Raw genomic sequence first — 18,714 nt, forward strand, 5'->3', positions numbered from 1 at the left:
TGGGTTGTTATTATAACTACCTGCAAGCCAAACCAGTGGCCTGGGCTCAGGGGAAGGAGATTCAAAGTTTAAAGGAGAGAGAACTCATTTCTAGTTGAGAAAATCAGAGGAAACATTCTGGACTTGGCTTCTGAGCTGAGCATTAACTGGTAGAAAAGATTTGCTTACGCAGAAATGGAAGAGAGCATTTTATATGAAGGGCACCACATGAACAAAGGCTAATAGAATGTTTGTTCTATTCTCAAAGGGAGGCTTTTAGGATTCATCTCTTGCCTATTACTGCTTATGTAATACAATTGCCTATATTCTCGTTCCTGATCTACACCATTAATGAAGTCCATATACCTCCCATTTCAGAGACTCCTCAAGCAGCCACAGTTGCCTACATTCATTCTAGATAGGAGATATGTCTTTGGTTCATATCAAAATTGCCTAGGTACTGAATGACCCAAGAAGCAAGAAATATACTCCCACCAAGTTTGACAGGTGTGTGTGAATGGTAGGCAAGATGCATGCTGTAATGTAGAGGCTGTTGTGGAACAACAAACAATGCAATACTGGTTATGTTGTCAGGGAGGCTGGTGAGTGGAAATGTGCAAGTATAGAAAACTCTATAATTGGACTTTTGTATGATACAGATCTTAAAATGTAGAAATAAGATCATAGGCATTAGAGTGAGATAAAGCTGGGGTTTCTGAGATTGACAAAATTCTGGTTTTAGCCAAGTTTCACAGAATCTAAGAGGGCATGTTAGAGCTGGAAGAAACCAGCTTAGTCCTTATCTTTCTTTTTGTACAGATGGAGAGACTGGGACCCAGAAAGGGAAATGGGCCTGTTAGAGTTTATCTGCTGATGAGTGGCAAAAGCTGGTATTCTCACTCCTCACCCAATGATATTTTCCCCTGCCCTCCTTTACAAATACGCTCATAGATTCTCTGAACACTTAGTAAAACTTCTATAGTCCAGGTACCTCTAAATAGAGATAGGGAGGGAGACCAGGAGACTTGGCAAGGCACTTGGGAGATTGTAGGCCTGGAGAAGACCATTTTTTTCTCCCAACAGGACTCATCGGAAGTTTTGGGAGGAGGCAGTTTTTCTGTGGAAATCACGGGCTCATGTATAGCAGATATCACTGTCATTCTTGGAGTAGCTGCTTATAAAGACAATTCCATTGTGACATAGTATCCTTTTTATTCCTATGTATAATGCGGCATGATTTTGGCTTCCTTGAGTCTCTTTGCAAAGACCTAGAAAATAAACCAAACTTTCAAAAAAGAAAATATAGTGCAGAGATCAAAATCTTAGGTTTTGGCAACAAACACACTTTACACAACAAACACAGTTGAGTTCAAGCTTTATTACTTAGAAGTAACCTTGGGTCTGAGCCAGAAATAATGTTGGGTCAGAGCTTCAGGTTCTTCATCTATATAATGGGAGTAACTATGCTCAACTGATGGGGTTGATTTGAAGATTATGTAAGACACAGTATAAAAAATTTAGCTTTAGCTTTTCTTGGCACATGGTAAGTGCTCAGTACATTCTATTATTATTATTCCCTTGAGTCAGTCTTTGTGTCACCCTCTATTATAGTCTTATACAGTATGTTTTAGTATAGTTTCCATCACCCAAAACTAATTGTTACATTTTTGTTAAAAAAAATCCTTACTTATCTTAAGTGCTGCTCTACAATCAGTTGTGAGTTGTGGCAAAAAAAAAAAAAAGAAAGAAAGAAAGAAATTGTTGATAATACCTTAAACATTGAAGTTGGTGGATAATTTTCTTAAAAATATACCCTAGGAAGTTCACATTTTTCCTTTCAATACTGTCAGTTTTACTTGTATTTGCTTTTGTAAGTGGGGGGGGGAGGGGCTAAGCAATAACTCTGAGTCAGCAGTTGCATGGGACACTGGATGTTCCCTTGAGTTTGCTGCATGTGGCTTCTACCTTTCACATGTGGCAGCTGAGGATGACTGGCCTACAGAAAAAGATCCACTTCTTAACAGGACACACAAGCTTTTCATAATGGGCTCTAGCCCAGACTCATCTCTAGCACTTACTCCCCACTAGTTTTTTTTTTTTTTAATTTAAATTTAAGTTAGTTAACACATATTATTAGTTTCAGGGGTAGAATTCATCAGTTACATGTAACACCCAGTGTTAATTATATCAAGTGCCCTCCTTAATGTCCATCACTCAATTACCCTATCCCCACCACCCACCTCCCCTCTGGCTACTCTCAGTTTGTTCCTCATAGTTAAGAGTCTCTTATGCTTTGCCTACCTCTCTATTTTTATCTTATTTTTCCTTACTAGTTCCTATTTGCTTTGTGTCAAAGCAAAAGCCATACTCTTTCCCACCTCTTAGATATTTATCTATGCTCTTCCCTCTGCTTTGGTTGTCTGTTCAGCTACCTTTCCCTCCTGTGAAATTTCCTTTCACTGTTCAAGGCCTGAGTCTGGACATACTATCTTCTCTAGAAGGTAGAATGTTGTCTCTTCTTCAGCTTTTTTTCCCCAAATTCCTGTTTTGATCAATCAATGATGCCTATGCCCATAGAGCACCAATTTGGCTGACTTCCCACAGCCTGCATTACTCTTTAAAATTCTGCTAACACTCTCTGGGATGTCCTGTCTGCTATCTAGGAACCCCATGCCAGTGAGTGTCACCTCAGGAAGACAATGGTAGGTACAGGTGGCATAGTAGACAGCACATACTGTCACCATAGAGACACTTAGACACATTCTAAGAATTGCATCAGGTCCTGAAGTCTTTGATAGATTGGTCTACTGTGAGAAGCCTGACTGGAAACAGGAGATTCAGTTCTTTCAGTTTATACTTAAGGCCCTTAATTATTCAGGAGCAGCCTTGCCAATTATTTACCATACAGAACGTCAGTTTCCTTATCAAGAAAATGGGTTTGATCTCTGACCTGCCTGCCTCCACAGGATATTGTGAGGTTCAGATGAGATCATACGTTCTGGAAATTGAAATGCTGGCAAGGATTTCTATGGTTCCCCTTAAAACTTGGGGTAAAGTCACAAACTCTTTAGTGTAACACAGATCCTCATCAGCTTTACTTGTGTCTCCTCTCTACCCTCTTCTCTCATAGCCAACCCTCTTCCAACTTCTCCTTCAGGCTAAACTATTTTAGTTTACCTATGCTGTCTCTTATGTGAGGAAGAATGCCTTTTTCTCTACCCTCAGCCCCATCTTCATTCAGCTTGGGTCACAGCCTAGACTGTTCTAAGGCAGCTTCCATATAGACCTTCCCACCACGCTATGAGAGGCATTCTTCTTTTGTACCACAACAGAACCTTGAACTTCCCTCACCATGGTACCCATTACATTATATTACAATTGCCTGTGTTCTTGTCTGTCTCTCCCATGAATACTGGAAGCTCCATGAGGACAGAGACCATGTTTGTCTTGTTCCTATGTGGGGTACATAATGGTTGCACAAATAGTTTGTGAATAAATGAAAGAAAAAAAATAATGAGAGAATGGGATATTGTGCCCCTGTGAAGAATCCTTGCAGTCTTCTGAGGTGGTTGGGCTCTTTCATCAGTTTTGTATCCACACTTACCACTATGTATAGGCATCAAAAGGCCTTACTTCTGGGGACAAGAGTCACTGCCCAGGTGGCAGGTGACACGCCTCTCACAGTTATCTGTTGTTCTGCTGGCCTATTTTCTGATCTGAGATTTGAAGTACACAATGGGGATGGGGGGGGGCTATTTGCTGAGTCTAGCTTAAGTCAGCTTTCTTGGCGCAGTCTTCCTGGTTGGCAGCCAGTCCAAGTTCCCCAGATGGCCTTCTCCTCGCTTGAAGTACCCTGGAGAAGTAGTTGAGGGAAGAAGGCAAGTTGTGCTCTCAAGAAATGGTGGCAGGAGAATCTGAGAATGTGAATCATCTGCATCTGTCTGTTAACTAAGAAACCTACACTGTCATACTTCAGTGTGTTTTTAAATGTTTCTCATTGCTTTTGCAGTTACTTCTCTAGCTTCGCCAATAATTCTCTCCTTCTCTCACCGCACCCCCTGCAATGGGCATGAAGAAAACCTCTTTCAGTGGATGGTAGGTGCTATGGTTGGAATAGAGATTCTTGAACTGTATACATGGGAAAAACAGATGAGAAGGAGAGGATCTCTCACCAGAGTTCTGAACCAGTGTACAAATTAATGGTGAAGATTCTCAGGTGACCTGCCACCCTAGCACACTGCCTGCAGGCATATGAAGGGACCAGAAGCTGGATGTTCTAGGGCTAGTCCCTTAAGGACAATAACACATTCACAACATAATTCAGTATTTCTTTTTTGGCCTGTATTCCTCACGTGAAGAATGTTTGGGTTAGATGCTAAGACCCCTTCTAGCTCTAAAAGGCAGCAATTATCAATCAAAGATTAGCTTAATCTTGTCTGAGGGATGGATGTGAGAAAGTTGGGGGGGATATGGTAAAGTCCCAGACTGGTTGGGCCTGAGGCATCTAATAGGCTATAAACTCACTGAAAGCATGGACTGAAGCTTGCTTAACTCCTAAGTATCTCTGCTGTTTATGAGATCATCCAAATGATAAACAAAATTATTTCATTTTTGAGCCCTTACCTATCAGTCAAGGGGTTGACATAGGATTCAATTGTTGTTTTGACCCTGTGCTCTTCAGGTATTTAGTAAATTTTTATTGAGCACAAACATGGGGGTTTTAGTTCCAAAACTATGTGTTTTAGGGATAATGAAATGCCCATTCCTTTCCCCTTTTATGTCATGATTAAGAAAAGCATTACTGTAGTTTTCAATAATGTTGGTTTCCATATTGGAAGGGGCTTCCCATTTCATCTAGTCTTATTCCACAACTTCAGATACACTCATTTATAGATGAGAGAAATAAGATCTAGAAAAGGGCAGAGAGTTGCCCAGGACCATATAGCAAGTGAATGCGGAGGTCAGAATCCTAGCTATACACTAGCTGTATGACTATGAGCAAGTCACATATTGGACTCTGGCCTCTGGGCTCTTTTTAATGCACCAGATGCCATTGTTTCTCTGACATCTGTGTTTTGCTACACCTTGGAAAACTCATGGTGGAGGCTAACTACCTTGTTACTTTAGGCAGGGACTGAGTGGTAAATAAAACCAAGTAGGGTGGCTGTTAGACCACTCTCTGTAGGTACAAGAGAACTAAGCTATGGTGGTCAGAGGGGTCTTTTGGAGGCAGGTTCTGACACATGTAACACACAAGCATATATATTCTCGATTACTTAGACACACATATCGCCAAAATCTCACGTTTTCTTCCTCTCTCCATCGAGCATTACGTTCAGGAAAAATCTGAGAAATCCATTCACTCTGAGGGGGTCAATGACAAATACATCTCAACTTGGGATCCTTCTCAGGGGTTCTCACATTTTAACAGGGAACAAAACAAGAGCATTTATCTCACCAGTTGGATCACATACATTCTTATTGAATCTCTAACCTGGCCTGGGAGAGAGACATTGTGACAACCCATTACAGGTGAAGACAGTGAGACAAAGAGGGCTTTCATATTATTCCTTAAGGTATCTGCCACACCTCGTTGATGGTCTGTATGTTAAGCTCAGAAATTCAACTTGGGATCTCATTTGGTATCCAAACTTGGAAGAAACAAGAGGCCACTTTGCCTAAACCTTTGAAAATCTCAAAGAAAACTGGTTCAGATTTTCCTTGGGTGGTCAAGACAATATGGCTCTCGAAAAACTGTGAGAATGTGAACATGCCCATTCTTTATCTGAAGCTTGGCAAGAACTGGGCAGTGAAGTTCCTAATCAGTTTATGTTCCCATAAGGATGAAGATGAGGGTGAACAGCTGGGTTTTGTAAGTCTTTCCCCTGTTTGACAAGCTCAGGGTTTTTGATGAGAGGTTGTAATGGGTCATCAGGGTCCATCTGTGCTTTCTTAGCCCAGACTCTTTGATATTTTGGTGGTCCCAGTACAACCTATGCTAGGGCCAACACAGGGCAAATTTATAACCCCTGTGCAAAGATTTTTTTTTTAAATACGTGAAAATCAACATAGCATAAAAGGCCACTGGGCATGATACCAACTCTTGACTTCAATAAAGATAGCCAATAAAAGAGCTAATTAAAAAAACTCTGATGACATTCCCCTGAAATTTTAGATGGTTTTGTGTTTTAACAAATTAACAGTGGTGATAAGAGGACATTAGCAGCTTTTCTTGAGTCTCTTTGTTAACAATAACTTGAGCCTGCAGCCACAACAGGGGCCGTGGCCAAGTTTTAACTGGCAGACCAGCAAGCCAGTATTTTAAACAATGGATGACATTTCTGAAAGCAGAGACAGAGACAAACCCAGAGTCACACATGTATTCCAACAAACAAGTTTCTGCCATTTTTAATTGTATTTAGAGCAACAAAAGATTCCAAGATTACAAAAAAAAAATAATAATAATAACAGAGCACTAGCGCTTGGGGCTGGTCCTGCTACCCAGTGGAGGCCAAGTGCCGCTGTAAGAACTGAAGCCCAATCAAAAGAAGTTTTAAGCAAAATTAATGTTTCTTTAAAAAATCTTTATATGATGCTCTTTTTTTCTTAATTTTTCCCTCAACATTGAAAATTAATTCTTGCATCTGGTTGCATTGTCTGCTCCCTCTTGCCACCAAATTAATCTCAAGGATAGCACAACAATGTCACATCTGAGGCACTCCCTAATTAATGTCCCAGTCTAGGGGAAAGCAGAAAGGTGTCACTGAATGGTGAGAAGACTTTTTTTTTTTTTTTCCTAGCTTGGGTTATGCCAATGGTGGCTACTCTCAGCACCTGAGTGACTTATGAGATAGGACAATCCCACAGGCACTTCACTACAGGACAGTTAGCACCAAGGGCTAAGGTTGGGAAAGACTACAGGCCTGGCCTGCATGCAGTACAGGGAAAAGAGTCCCAAAATGTAAAGCAGCCGCCAGGGAGGGCACCACAAGAAAAGCAGCAATTTTTTTTAGGAATTTCTTTCCTTTGGGGGTACATGTGTGTTTCAGTTTTGGGTGGCCAGTGGAATCTGTAGCCATAGAACAGCCAACCTCATGAATTAGTGCAGGTGGGGACTGTTTCAGGCTACAAGGGCTACTCAGTCCACAGCTTCTCATTTAATTCCATAAAAGGCTAGAGACAGGTGTGGTAAGGAAAGGGATCAGGACTCCTCTTATACTGAATTGGGGTTGGTAACCAATCAATGCATACTACCTACTTTCTGGCTAAATCAAATGGGGATAAATCGAAACTGTGTCCAAAGCTGTTTTTCCCTTTAAAAGTCTATCTGCTAAATTTAAATACCTATCATTAATTTCTGGGGGCAGGGACATTCCAAACGGTTTGTTACTTCAGCCTAAGCATCTGAGGAGGAGGAGTGACTAATGTGGAATTTTCTGCCTTCACCTAGAAATGGTTTAAGGTTGGGAGGCTCTGGGCAGCAGACCCCAGTGTCAATTTCTTAATTAAGAAAAACATCCCTACCCAAGGGCAGAGATGGACCTGCATCTATAGAGATACAACTTCTAGTACACTGACAATTTTTTGACAGATAAAAACACATTTTCATTGTCAAACTCTTTACAGAACACATCCAAAAGCAAAATTAGAGCACACAGACACCCAGTAGCAAAAGCACCTCAATCATAGGTGAGTGGATTGTGTAAAAGATGGAGCACTTGCTCCAGGTTCCCAAGTGCAGGAAACTACCCTTTTCTCACAAGGATGGTGAAGAACAAAGAATGTTTCTCCTTCCAATCCTCAGGTCCCTTTAGGGGTCCATCGGTTAATCATTTGGGTGGGTCTTTGGCCCCAAGTCTGGGCCTTCTCTGTGGGAAATCCCAGTTGATTCCAATCAGTCTTCACCACCCTTTAAACATTCATCTGTCTTGGGCTAGTAAAGTGCAATACATCATGTACCCTAGTCTTTTCCCCCTCTGCTCCTCCGTTAGGCCTACTGGTAAGGCCCCAATAGAGACAGAGATCTCTTAGTTATCTGATCAACCCAGGTATCTTTTCCATTCTGAGAGAGTTTCCAAAATGTAACTGTAGCCTCTCTCACAAGTACATGGTATCAGTTATGACCTGGAACCAAATATAAAGGTGCAGAGAAAGATAAAGCTATCAGAACACTTTATATCTATACATATATAATTCAATTTCAAAACATGGATACAAATACTCATTTACAATATATTTCAACCTTCTGCCTTAAACCCAAGAGAACTTTTTGTGCCACCCAAAGTGGGCAGAAATGAATATTTCTGCCTGCTGTCCCTTTAGTGCAAAATCTAGTCCTTTAAATGCTCCCCTTCTCATCAAGGGCTTCACATCTTCAGATATGCAAACATGGACACTAGCAAACACAGTGGCCAAGACAGCTCCATTTCCAACCATGCAATAATGGAGCTTTAAGAATTTGCTCAGCGACTACTAGAGAAAAGGAAAGCTAGTTCTGCTTATAAAATCACGTGGTGAAGGACCTATAAACCCAGTTTTTTCAAAATTATCTTCCACTTTTCTAAGCATGTATATTGTTGGGGGGAAAACCCACAAAACTCTTATAAGTCAGTCAACAACAAAGTCCTTTAGTCTGTCTTTGGGTAGTTCACCAAAGAGGCACTAATGCTTGTTCCCTCCCTGCTCTTAAATTTTGGTATCTTAGCAGATACAGTGTAATCTTTGGTTACATAATGTGATGCTTTCATCTCTTTGTCTTTTTTTTTTTTAACTGCTTTCAAAGATTTTCAAAGAGATTAGTGGTGAGAAACAGACCTGCCTATAAAAGGCAGCAGGGGCAGAAACTTCCTTTTACAAGCTAAATGCTAAATGGCTTATTTGACTTTAAGTTTGGGATTTGATCCTGTTCTTTAGTATTCCTGGTTGTCATAACCCCTTACAGGGGGTTGAGCACAAAGGCCACTCTTTTGGGCTAGTGCCTTCTCACCTGGGCAACTGGCACAAGATAATTAGTAGTCAGCCTATTGTCTCCCCAGAGCCATGCAGGGATAGTTACAGGGCTGTCTGGAGAGTCTCATGAAGTGCAACCCTGGAACAGGGATGGAAAGGGGTAGAGGGAAGTGGCTTCGGCTTTTGAGCCCTGCAGAATATCAAAAGAGAAAAGAGGGCAAGACCATATCTGTGCTGTGGCTAATGAAATAAACAAACAGAAGTTTGTTTAGAGCTCAAAGTTAGATCATTCGTGTAGTGTTACCATCATGTGGATGATGAAACTACTTTGTCTTAAAGTGTAAATAGAATACTTCTTGCTACATAAGCCTTTAAGTATTTAGAAGTAGAATGTGGACAGAGAGGGACTCTAGCATAAGCACATTATTTCTCACCTGGAATCACCTCAGCAACTATCCAAAGGACAGAAAAAAGCTTTTTTCCCTTCTGTTTTAGTGCCAGTGAACATACATAAAAATATGTGAATTACTGATTTTCTTTTTCAAAGATATATGACAGAATCCTTCAAAAAATTGCATTCTCATTAGAAAAATAATGAACTATCCAAGAACAATGATACTGTCTGTGGCACAGAAAAGTTATGGAACAAAGAACACAACCCGTTTCAGCTCAGAGGCCAGGCCTGGGAGAGCTGCTCATTGAACAAGAGCTGAAACTGCCACAGGACTTTTTTCTTTGGTCACAGAATTTGTGACTCTGGCGGCTGTCTGTCATCTAGCACAGATGGGGCCTTGTTCCTGGTGCTCCTTCGTTTTCTCTTCCTCACTCCATCCGCATTGAGCACTGCAAACCTCTTCGGAGGTAGTTACCATGACTTGTCTGGTGAATGATCCTCATCTTTCAGCTCACCAGGTGAGTGGGTCTAGGTGGCCGATCGTTCACGGATAAGCACAGTGTACCAACCACATCAACTGTTTGTACAGCAGAATGCATGCAAAATGAGACTTCTGTCAATTACACTGGCAAGAACATCAATGACTAAAAGAAAAAAAAATCCCCCTTTTATCCGTGGGAGAACAAAGCCATGCTAAAATCTCCTTCACTCACTGAAACCCCAACAGAAATACTAGGCCTAAAGCCTTGTTTAGGCTGTTTTTCCCTAGTCTTGCCATTCAGAAATTCAGAGTAGTTAGTTGTTGCTGTTTGTAACTACACTGCTGTTTCACTGATTTTTGGCTTTTACAAATGCAAAACATATATATTCATAAAGACAAGAGTCACAATTGGGAAATCCATAAAGGTGAAAAATTTGGTAGTCAGAGAAATAAAAAGGAGAGCATCTAGTATTTACAAGGAGAGATATTAGAATGATATAATCAAGTTGATGTACCATAAAAGATGAAAATAATTTTAAAACAGATGTAAAGGAACTATTAAACTATAACCTAGCATAACTGAAAAGAGTGATGGATTTTTTTTCTGTTTAAAACAGCCAGAAGTAATCTTGTGAGCTTATATAAGCCACATGATGTCCGAATGAAGAAAACCAGAATTTGTCTATCCTATCCCAGAAAGAGAACCTGTCAATTTTAGTTTTGTCCAGCAGTCTTGGATTGGTATATCACCCATCTTAGGTTCCCTGTCCCTTGTTATTTAAAGAAGCTGTTTTGCAAGTTCATTTGGCTATTAATATCAACACAGAAATCAGGGAAGGAAACCCATGTAGATAATAGCATGTCACTCAAAAACTGTCCTCTCAACAAGTAGAGTGAATCAACTGAAATGGGCAGCTTGGTAACTGGCCCCTAATTTCTTGAATTTAGCAGATGAATATAAGAGCTAAGTAAGGAGGCAGTTGCCAAGATGAGAAAGTAGGCGGACATTCCCCCTGAATTCAGGACTGGGGGACAAAGTCAGCAAAAGAGAGGTGTGCCAAAGGACCATATGAAACCAGTGTCCCAGGAGCACACCCTGAGTTCATGGATGGCAGCCCACTGGAGCCACGCAAACCAGACCTTTCCAAAGGAGGTCATGGTTCTGTAGTATAAATGTTTCAGCTTCCCTCTGGCTGAGAGGCAGCAAAAAAGGTGGGAGCTCTGCGTGAGTATGGCCGATGTCAGAACCCAGGATCAGCAGCAGAGGAGGATGATGAGTAAACCAACCAGATGGTGCCCATCTGGCTTTAGATTTTGCCTTTGAAGACTTTAATTTAGTAGTCAGTCTCCTCTTAGTTTCTTCTCTATTCTTCCCATGACTTCTGCAGATGGAAATGCTGGGTGGCAAGGACAGCATTTACAGGGTTTCTGGTTCTACTGCCTTCATTCTTCTCACCCTGGTAATTGAGTTTTCTCTTTAACCCTGACCTGCATAGCCCCCTTTAGCTGCTCTGAAGGAAGAAGTAGGTATTTTTCCACTTGGTGAGAAGGTGTCATCTCTAGGGGACAAGGGCAAGATGCCCAGCTTGTCCAGTCCCATCGATGCCTTCTTTCCAGTTTGTCCAAGGGCTTCAGAGATCTGATAGTTGGTGAAAGACATTTGGTAAGAAGTCTTTGAGCCTAGTGGCATCTAGAGATAGATGTCAAAACTGCTGGCTTGCTAGCCTTCTTGGTGGTAACAGCTCTTAGCAGAGAGTCTGTGAACATGCCCAAATAAATGGACAAACATCACCACCATGGCTGTCATATGGTCTGGTGAAGTCCAGGCCCACAAAACACTGAAGGGAGGGTAAGAGGGAGCTTGCAGCTGCATGGAGTCAGGCAAAAAACATTCAGGTCTTTTAAAGATAAGGGCAAAGAGTGATCAACTCTTCAACGCCCTAAGCAGGAAAACCAACCAACCAACCAACCAACCAACCCATTGATTCTTTTTCCTCTTACTCCGGCCCCAGCCTCTTCCCTGAACAAATGGGAAAGCAGACCTGGCTCTGGATAGGGCTTCCAAAGGGTCAGATCTCTCCTTTCCTTCTTATTAGTCTTATTCTTCAGTGGAAGTGGCCAAGTTTTGGCTGAAGAGAACATTCAGTTCAAAGCTCTTAGAAAAGCTTATTGAAAGTCAGTTTGAGGGTGGAGGCAGAGGGTGAGAAAAAGGACTGGCTGGAGGGGAGGTGTTCACATGCAGACACATTTTCAAACAAGAAGCATATTTTCAGTACAATGATTTGCACTGCAGTTAAGAGTCTAGCCATCAGAGGCCAAGGCTGTGGGCAGGTACTGGTGATCCATCTGTCCTCTTTGTCCTCTCTTAAATCTGTCTCCTCCCTCCTAACTCATCTCTGGGGTCATCCTGCCCTCTAATGGCAATAGCCATTGGCAGAAAATAAAGTGTCCCAGGGAGGCTGAACTTGGAAAAAAAAGCAGTGATTCTCCATGCGCTTGCAATTTTCACCTTATTCTAGTCACTGTTGGCCTTTTGGGGAGTCGGGGGAGATTCTGTTTGTTTTATATTTTTTATGAGGAAAAAACCCTACAGGACTTTTGGTTTTAGGGGGGTTGTTTGTTTTGTTTTCCCAGATACTCAGCTCTCTAAACTTCCCGTGGCATTAGGTGAGTAAACGTTTGTGTGGCTGGCACACAGTGCAGTGCTATAAACAAGCACAACTTGACACTGGGCCACATGAGGATCATCACGGATTTAAAGAAATACAACACCATTCAAAACACAGATAAGAGCCATCCATGGCAGGGAGCAGAGTCTGAAAGTGCCATGGGAGGGTCAGATAGGAAGGGAAAAAAAGAGAAAGGAGGAAAAGAGGGGGAAAAGTGCAGCAAATAGAACTCAGGAACATCTTCATGACAGACGGTACATCAAAAGAGGAAATTCCCCAAGGCACTGCAGAGAAGTAGTGCAGAGTTATAACAGGCAGAAGATATCTGAAAAGGGGAGTGGGGTGGGGTGAGAAAATGGGGGCTTCCAAAGCTTCACTGTGTGTGGAAATAGATGGGCTTGACTTTCCCAGAAAGAATCTTGGGCACTTGCACAGAGATGATTTCTGCCATCATTTCTGGAAAGTCCACGCTCACCATGTGGGACTTGATTAGCAGGTCAAAAGTGAACTGATGCAGCTCTCGTGCAATCTGTAGGGGGAGCAATAAGAGGGAGAAAACAGGCTTGACAAGGAGCTGGCTTCTGTCAGGCTCTTCCCCCCACTTCTGATTTCTTCCTCCTTCCCTGTCCTTTGTCCTCCCTGTGGATGTGTGTGTGTTCGCACACATGTACACTAAATGGTCTCCAGGGAGTTACTGAGGGCTCCCAAGTGATCTCCTACATCATTGCAAGCTCTCTGACTCAGGACCGTGTGCTCCTCTTCCCGAGCACATGCACGTGAATGCACACATGTGCACACCCACACACACATTCTCTTCCTCAACACACAAATCCATACACGCACATGTGCACAAATACACAGACATGATTCAAGGGAGCAGGGGAAAAACATTCAGGTCTGTTTTGTCTGCCTGGAGAACTTATCTGTTCTAAGCCCTTTCCCTGAGTCCCAACTGCTCTGTTCTCAACTCCTCCACCTCTTTCATAACACCCAGGGACAATGCGACCTGTGTTCCTTTCTTCTCCATTGCATTTTCTCTCTGGACCACTCTCAAAGCCAGAGGAGAATGGAAGCAACTCCCAACAGGTGGTGCCAGATCCTAGAGGAGCATATGATCACTTAGATCTATCAAGTTGCTTCTCCCTGATGAAGCACCCTCCATCATTTGCTTACAGGTTGCACAGAGTCCAGGAGCTTGGTGAGCTGGTAGAAGCGCCTTGAGCAGGATGTGGGATTTTTTCTCTTGCAAGCAATGATACGATCAAGTTCCTTGATGTAGTTCATTCGAAGTTCATCAAAGAATTTTTGATTTTTCAGCCCATCCACTGGAACTGATGTGGGGTGAAGACAGAATGGGGGAGGGGAAGCATGCCCACAAAGGAGCATTAGATAAAGCATCAAGTTTTCTGACCACAAACTTGACCCCCACCCCACAGGGAGGGAACCATTTACTCAGTTTCCTGTCATTTGAAGTCTGTATGCCTAGGTCCTTCAGCCTGCCAGAAAGTTCTAGACAAAAGGCTAACTGAACACAATCTGAAGGGCATAGAGTAAATAAAATTTACTAAGACTTTCCTTTTTCTAGTCTTCTCGTCTATTTATTTCTTATGACTGGTGGTTTTACACTGTCACAGTCCAGCTCTGATTTAGACAATTAAAATACACAGTTTTGAGTATCAAATTTGGCTTCCTTTTTCCTTCATGGGGGCTAGGACAGCACTCTGCTTAGAAGAGACATTAAAGAAAGATTACTTGGCTGCCTAATAAGCCCTATCTGAGTTGCTTACACAGACTTCCTACTGTTGGCAGAAGAGGAAATTCTTTCCAGGAGGCAATCCCTTCTCTCTGCAACAAATATAATGTGGTCTTTGCCTGTTTCTATGGTAGAAACTATGGACAAGTTCAGAGACCTGTTACAGCCAGCTGCAAAAGCCTTGTTCCAACGAGAGACTGGAGGTAGCTGGGGATCTAACAGATATTGACTTCTAGCAAAGAAAATAGTCTATAGGCATGAAATTCATACCTGGTAGGAAAAAAAAAAAATAGGATGCTAAGAGAGAGCGGAAGAGGGAGGGTGAATGAAGAAGGGAAATGCCTAGGAGCTGGCTTCTCCTTTATAAATCTTTAATGGAAAAAGTAGCTCCCTTCTGAGCCCCTGTGACCCCAGCAGCATTTTTTGTCTCTCCAGGCACTTACTAATGCTGAACAGCAGCAGTGCCTTCATGCACAAAAATTCCTGGGGGGTGATCTGGAGCCATCCAAATTCTTGAGAGAGGTGCCTCATTCGGACACACTGGCTGTACATCCGGGACTTGTGCATACGGTATCTGTAGAGGAAACAGATGGCGAAAGGAAAGGAGTAAGGGAAGGCTTAACAATAAGCTCAGAGGGAATGTCTTTGGTTGCCCTCCCCTCCACAGGTTCTCCAAGAAGAGCTCGTTGTTTCTCTTGCTGGTGCTTCACTGACAAGGAACAAGGTTGTTTTTGTCCACCACCCTCCCCCAAATCCCGACATCCTCGTAACTACTCATCTTCCCTGGTCAGGATATGGGTTAGCAGATGGAATTTCCAGGTCCCTGTGTCTCTCTGTTTCCTGAGACAGAGACAGAAAAGCCTAACCAAATGAACACAATGGGCCAGGCATATGGTCTCCCTGACTACAGTTCTAATATCCCTCCTACAACCAAAGCCAGAACCTGCCTCCCAGGCATCCCAACACAGAGTATTTCTAGGAGACAAGATTTATATATCAACCCCTAACATAAGGACACCAGGATTTCCAAGTGACCACAGTAATTTATCCTGTCAATTCCCCTGTCTCTTGGCATAAATTCCATTCCCCTTCCTAGAAATTTTGTCACTTAAAAAAAAAATTCCTGGGAAGGAGATTCCCCATTGTCCCTTCACAAAGTGAGTTCCAATGTTTATCAAATTAGCCAGGAAGTGTTTCCAAATGTCCAATCTAAATGTACCTCGAAGGGGAGCCTGCTCCCTCAGATAATGGTGGTTCCTTATCACAGTTCGAGAGTTGTAAACACATGTGAGCTGTTTTTACTATAGTGACTTGTCAAGAGATCATCACATTATCACCTATAAATTAAATAAGGAAGTGGCCAAGGCTTGAACGGTTTCTCAGGGGGAACAACCTCTCTGTTTTATGACTGTCCATGGCAATCGCAGGCCTCTAGGAAGATCCAGCATCTTCTTGCTAGTTGGTTTTCCTGGCTTTCAGCACTTCAGAAATCACGTGTATGTGTGTATGTGTGTGTGTATGTGTGTGTGTGTGTGTGTGTGTGTGTGTGTGTGAGAGAGAGAGAGAGAGAGAGAGAGAGAGAGAGAGAGAAAATGATTTTGTATCTTGTGGAGAAAGGAAAAGTAATTTAACACCCACTTAAGTGGTGAGGGAAAAGACCTAGATTAGATTTGATGGCTGTGGTTTGATACCTTGGTCCCCAAACCACTAGCCTTCTCCATGGCTAAGCAGGTCTGATACTGGTTGGGTGGAAGCCCAGCACCCTATCTCAGAGAGATCTTGGCTGCCCTGGAGAAAAAGGGAAGGGGGACAGAAAGTAGATTCAATTCAGGCTGGAGACCAGCTAGAAAGAGGAAGTGTTTAAGATAGTATCACAAGTCAACTGACCAAGGCAGTGTTGTTTCAAGGTCTTTCAACCTAGAGAATTTTTGAATAAGATCTGCTGACCATCAGACATGATCCAGCTCCAGTTTATTGCACTTCCAAACCTCTGTTGATAATACCACAGTCTTTTTATGATTGAGATCATGGTCCTGATGTGGAGGATTGATGTAATACTGCTGCAAGTGCCAAGGACAGAGAAATGTGGGGAAAAGAGAGAAGAAAAAGGGAAAGACAAGAGAAGGAATTCAGAGGGGAAGGGAACAAGAAGGAGAAAGGACAAAAAGAGTAGGGAGATAGTTAATGGGAAGGAAAGGGAGAAGAAAGTAAAAGGCAGAAGACAAGGGGGCAGGAATGGAATTCAGGAAGAGAGCAGAGGTAGGTTAGAATAAAAGAGAGTGGTAACAGAAGAGATACAAGTTGGAAAACACTGAGCACTGTGCTTGGCACATAGTAAGTGTTCAATAAATGACATGTAGGAAGGTGCCATTATAATACTATTCATCATTCTAAGATGGGAAGACTGAGGTTCAGAGAAGTTAGGCAGTTTATTCAAGGTCATACATCTGGGGTCTAAGCCCATTACCCTCACAACATGTGTTCTCCACAAAGAAGGGAGAAGGAGAGAAGAAAGCAGGGCTAATGACAGGGCTTGTTATGAGAGAGATCAGGAAATGGGTTGGCTCAGAGTCCCTCTCTCAATTTTTGGGCTTGAGTCTCCATATATTAGTATCTTGAGGAGGCTGGCAACAATTAGTGCCTGGTACTGGAGGGTACTACCTCGCTGGTGGGTGCTAGATATATGGTGCTAGATATAAGTTTGGCCTATTACAGAGACAGAGATCTTATTGGTATTTAGTAGGCAGGTGCAGGCATGTTAAACATAAACATAATTCAATATACAAGAACATCCTATACAATGAAAAATTATTCCTCTGAAAATGTCACCAGCATCTCTGTTGAGAAACATTGGTTCAGATGTTTCTAGAGCTTTAACATAGAGGTTCCTATAAGAGGAAGGGAGGGCACTGTTGTTTCAGGAGCTCTGGGGCTCGATGGGTCTAGGACCCTACCCATTTTGGGAGTCCCACGGTGCCTTCAGAAGAGATACATGAGAGTGGGCCAGAAAGCTGAGAAGGAGTGCCACATTACTTACACAGAGGCAGAAAAGGGAATGGGGATTTAGAAAACAAAGATTATCAACTTGCAAAGATTTAAGGGTCTTTGGACTCTGGATGGGCAGCAGAAGGGTATGGGTGAGAGATACACAGGAAGAGGGCTTTTAAAGGCCTGCTCCAGAAGATGGCATCATAGGTAACTCTTTGGAGATCTGGAAACCATAAAGCAGGTTGTGCCAAAAGCCCAATGGTTATTCTTAGCTCCTGGCTACCAGGGTTAGCTAGGTTGGAAGAGGGCAGCTGGGGATACTCATTTTCCCCCATATGGCCCTGCTATACTGGAAGGAACCAGTAGCCTGTACATTTTATTTTAAGGCTCTTCTGGGTTAGAGGGCTGGAGAGGAAGGAAGGTCAGTTCCTGCCCTGACCAAAAGGATTCTCTGTGGTGAGACTAGCTCAAGGTCCTTGGGGAGACTGTATTGGCCAGCTCCAGTCACAGTGCTATCAGGGGATCTCAAACAGCAGACATAGAGAAGGTTAGCACTATTAGGGAAAGAGAATCAGAAAGGTACTTCCTTTTTATTTCTTGCCTATCATGGGCCAGGCATTTCACATCTCCTATCTCCCATTTTTGTCATCATAACAAACCATTTAAGAAATTGATTTATATTAACAAACAAGGAAATTGAAGGTCATAGAAGTCAAGTCTTGCCCGAAGACAATGTTGTAGGAAATTACAGAAGAGAGATTTTAGTTGAGATAAGTGTAATTCCAAAATCTGAGCCCTTGGCCAAAGTCATGAAGCATAAATAGAGCTGGTGGGCAGGGCAAGGATTAATTAAGCCTGCTTTTAGTTTTTATTTTTATTTATTTATTAATTTTTAAAAATTTAATTTTATTTAAATTCAACTAATTAACATATAGTATATTATTAGTTTCAAAAGTAGAGTTCAGCACTTCATCAGTTGCATATAACACCCAGTGCTCATTACATCAAATGCTCTTTTTCTTTATTTATTTTTTTCTTTTTAAAAAAAATTTTTTAATTTTTTATAAACATATATTTTTATCCCCAGGGGTACAGGTCTGTCAATTGCCAGGTTTACACACTTCACAGCACTCAACATAGCACATACCGTCCCCAATATCCATAACCCCACCGCCCTCTCCCAACCCCCCTCCACCCAGCAACCCTCAGTTTGTTTTGTGAGATTAAGACTCACTTATGGCTTGTCTCCCTCACAATCCCATATTGTTTCATTTGTTGTTCTCCTACCCCCTAACCCCCTATGTTGCATCTCCACTTCCTCAAATCAGGGAGATCATATGATAGTTGTCTTTCCCCGATTGACTTATTCTGCTAAGCATGATACCCTCTAGTTCCATCCACGTCGTCGCAAATGGCAAGATTTCATTTCTTTTGATGGCTGCATAGTATTCCATTGTATATATATATACCACTTCTTCTTTATCCATTCATCTGTTGATGG

The 18,714-nt window shown here is 42.2% G+C and overlaps 1 protein-coding gene across 1 annotated transcript in view; it reads right to left on the reverse strand.

Moving 5' to 3' along the window:
• Positions 1 to 11,762: 11,762 nt before the first annotated feature.
• The window catches only part of LOC111161016 (androgen receptor), a 211,644-nt gene continuing 204,692 nt past the window's right edge, over positions 11,763 to 18,714 (reverse strand). The window contains exons 6-8 of the mRNA XM_022524455.1: positions 14,669 to 14,799; positions 13,646 to 13,803; positions 11,763 to 13,001 (exon numbers count right to left, since the gene is read on the reverse strand). Coding sequence (XP_022380163.1) covers positions 12,846 to 13,001; positions 13,646 to 13,803; positions 14,669 to 14,799 — 445 coding nt within the window. The 3' untranslated portion in view covers positions 11,763 to 12,845. The remainder of the gene's footprint in view (positions 13,002 to 13,645; positions 13,804 to 14,668; positions 14,800 to 18,714) is intronic.

This window comes from Enhydra lutris, unplaced genomic scaffold (assembly GCF_002288905.1).
Source record: "Enhydra lutris kenyoni isolate GAN:26980312 unplaced genomic scaffold, ASM228890v2 scaffoldscaffold81, whole genome shotgun sequence".
Classification (NCBI taxonomy): domain Eukaryota; kingdom Metazoa; phylum Chordata; class Mammalia; order Carnivora; family Mustelidae; genus Enhydra; species Enhydra lutris.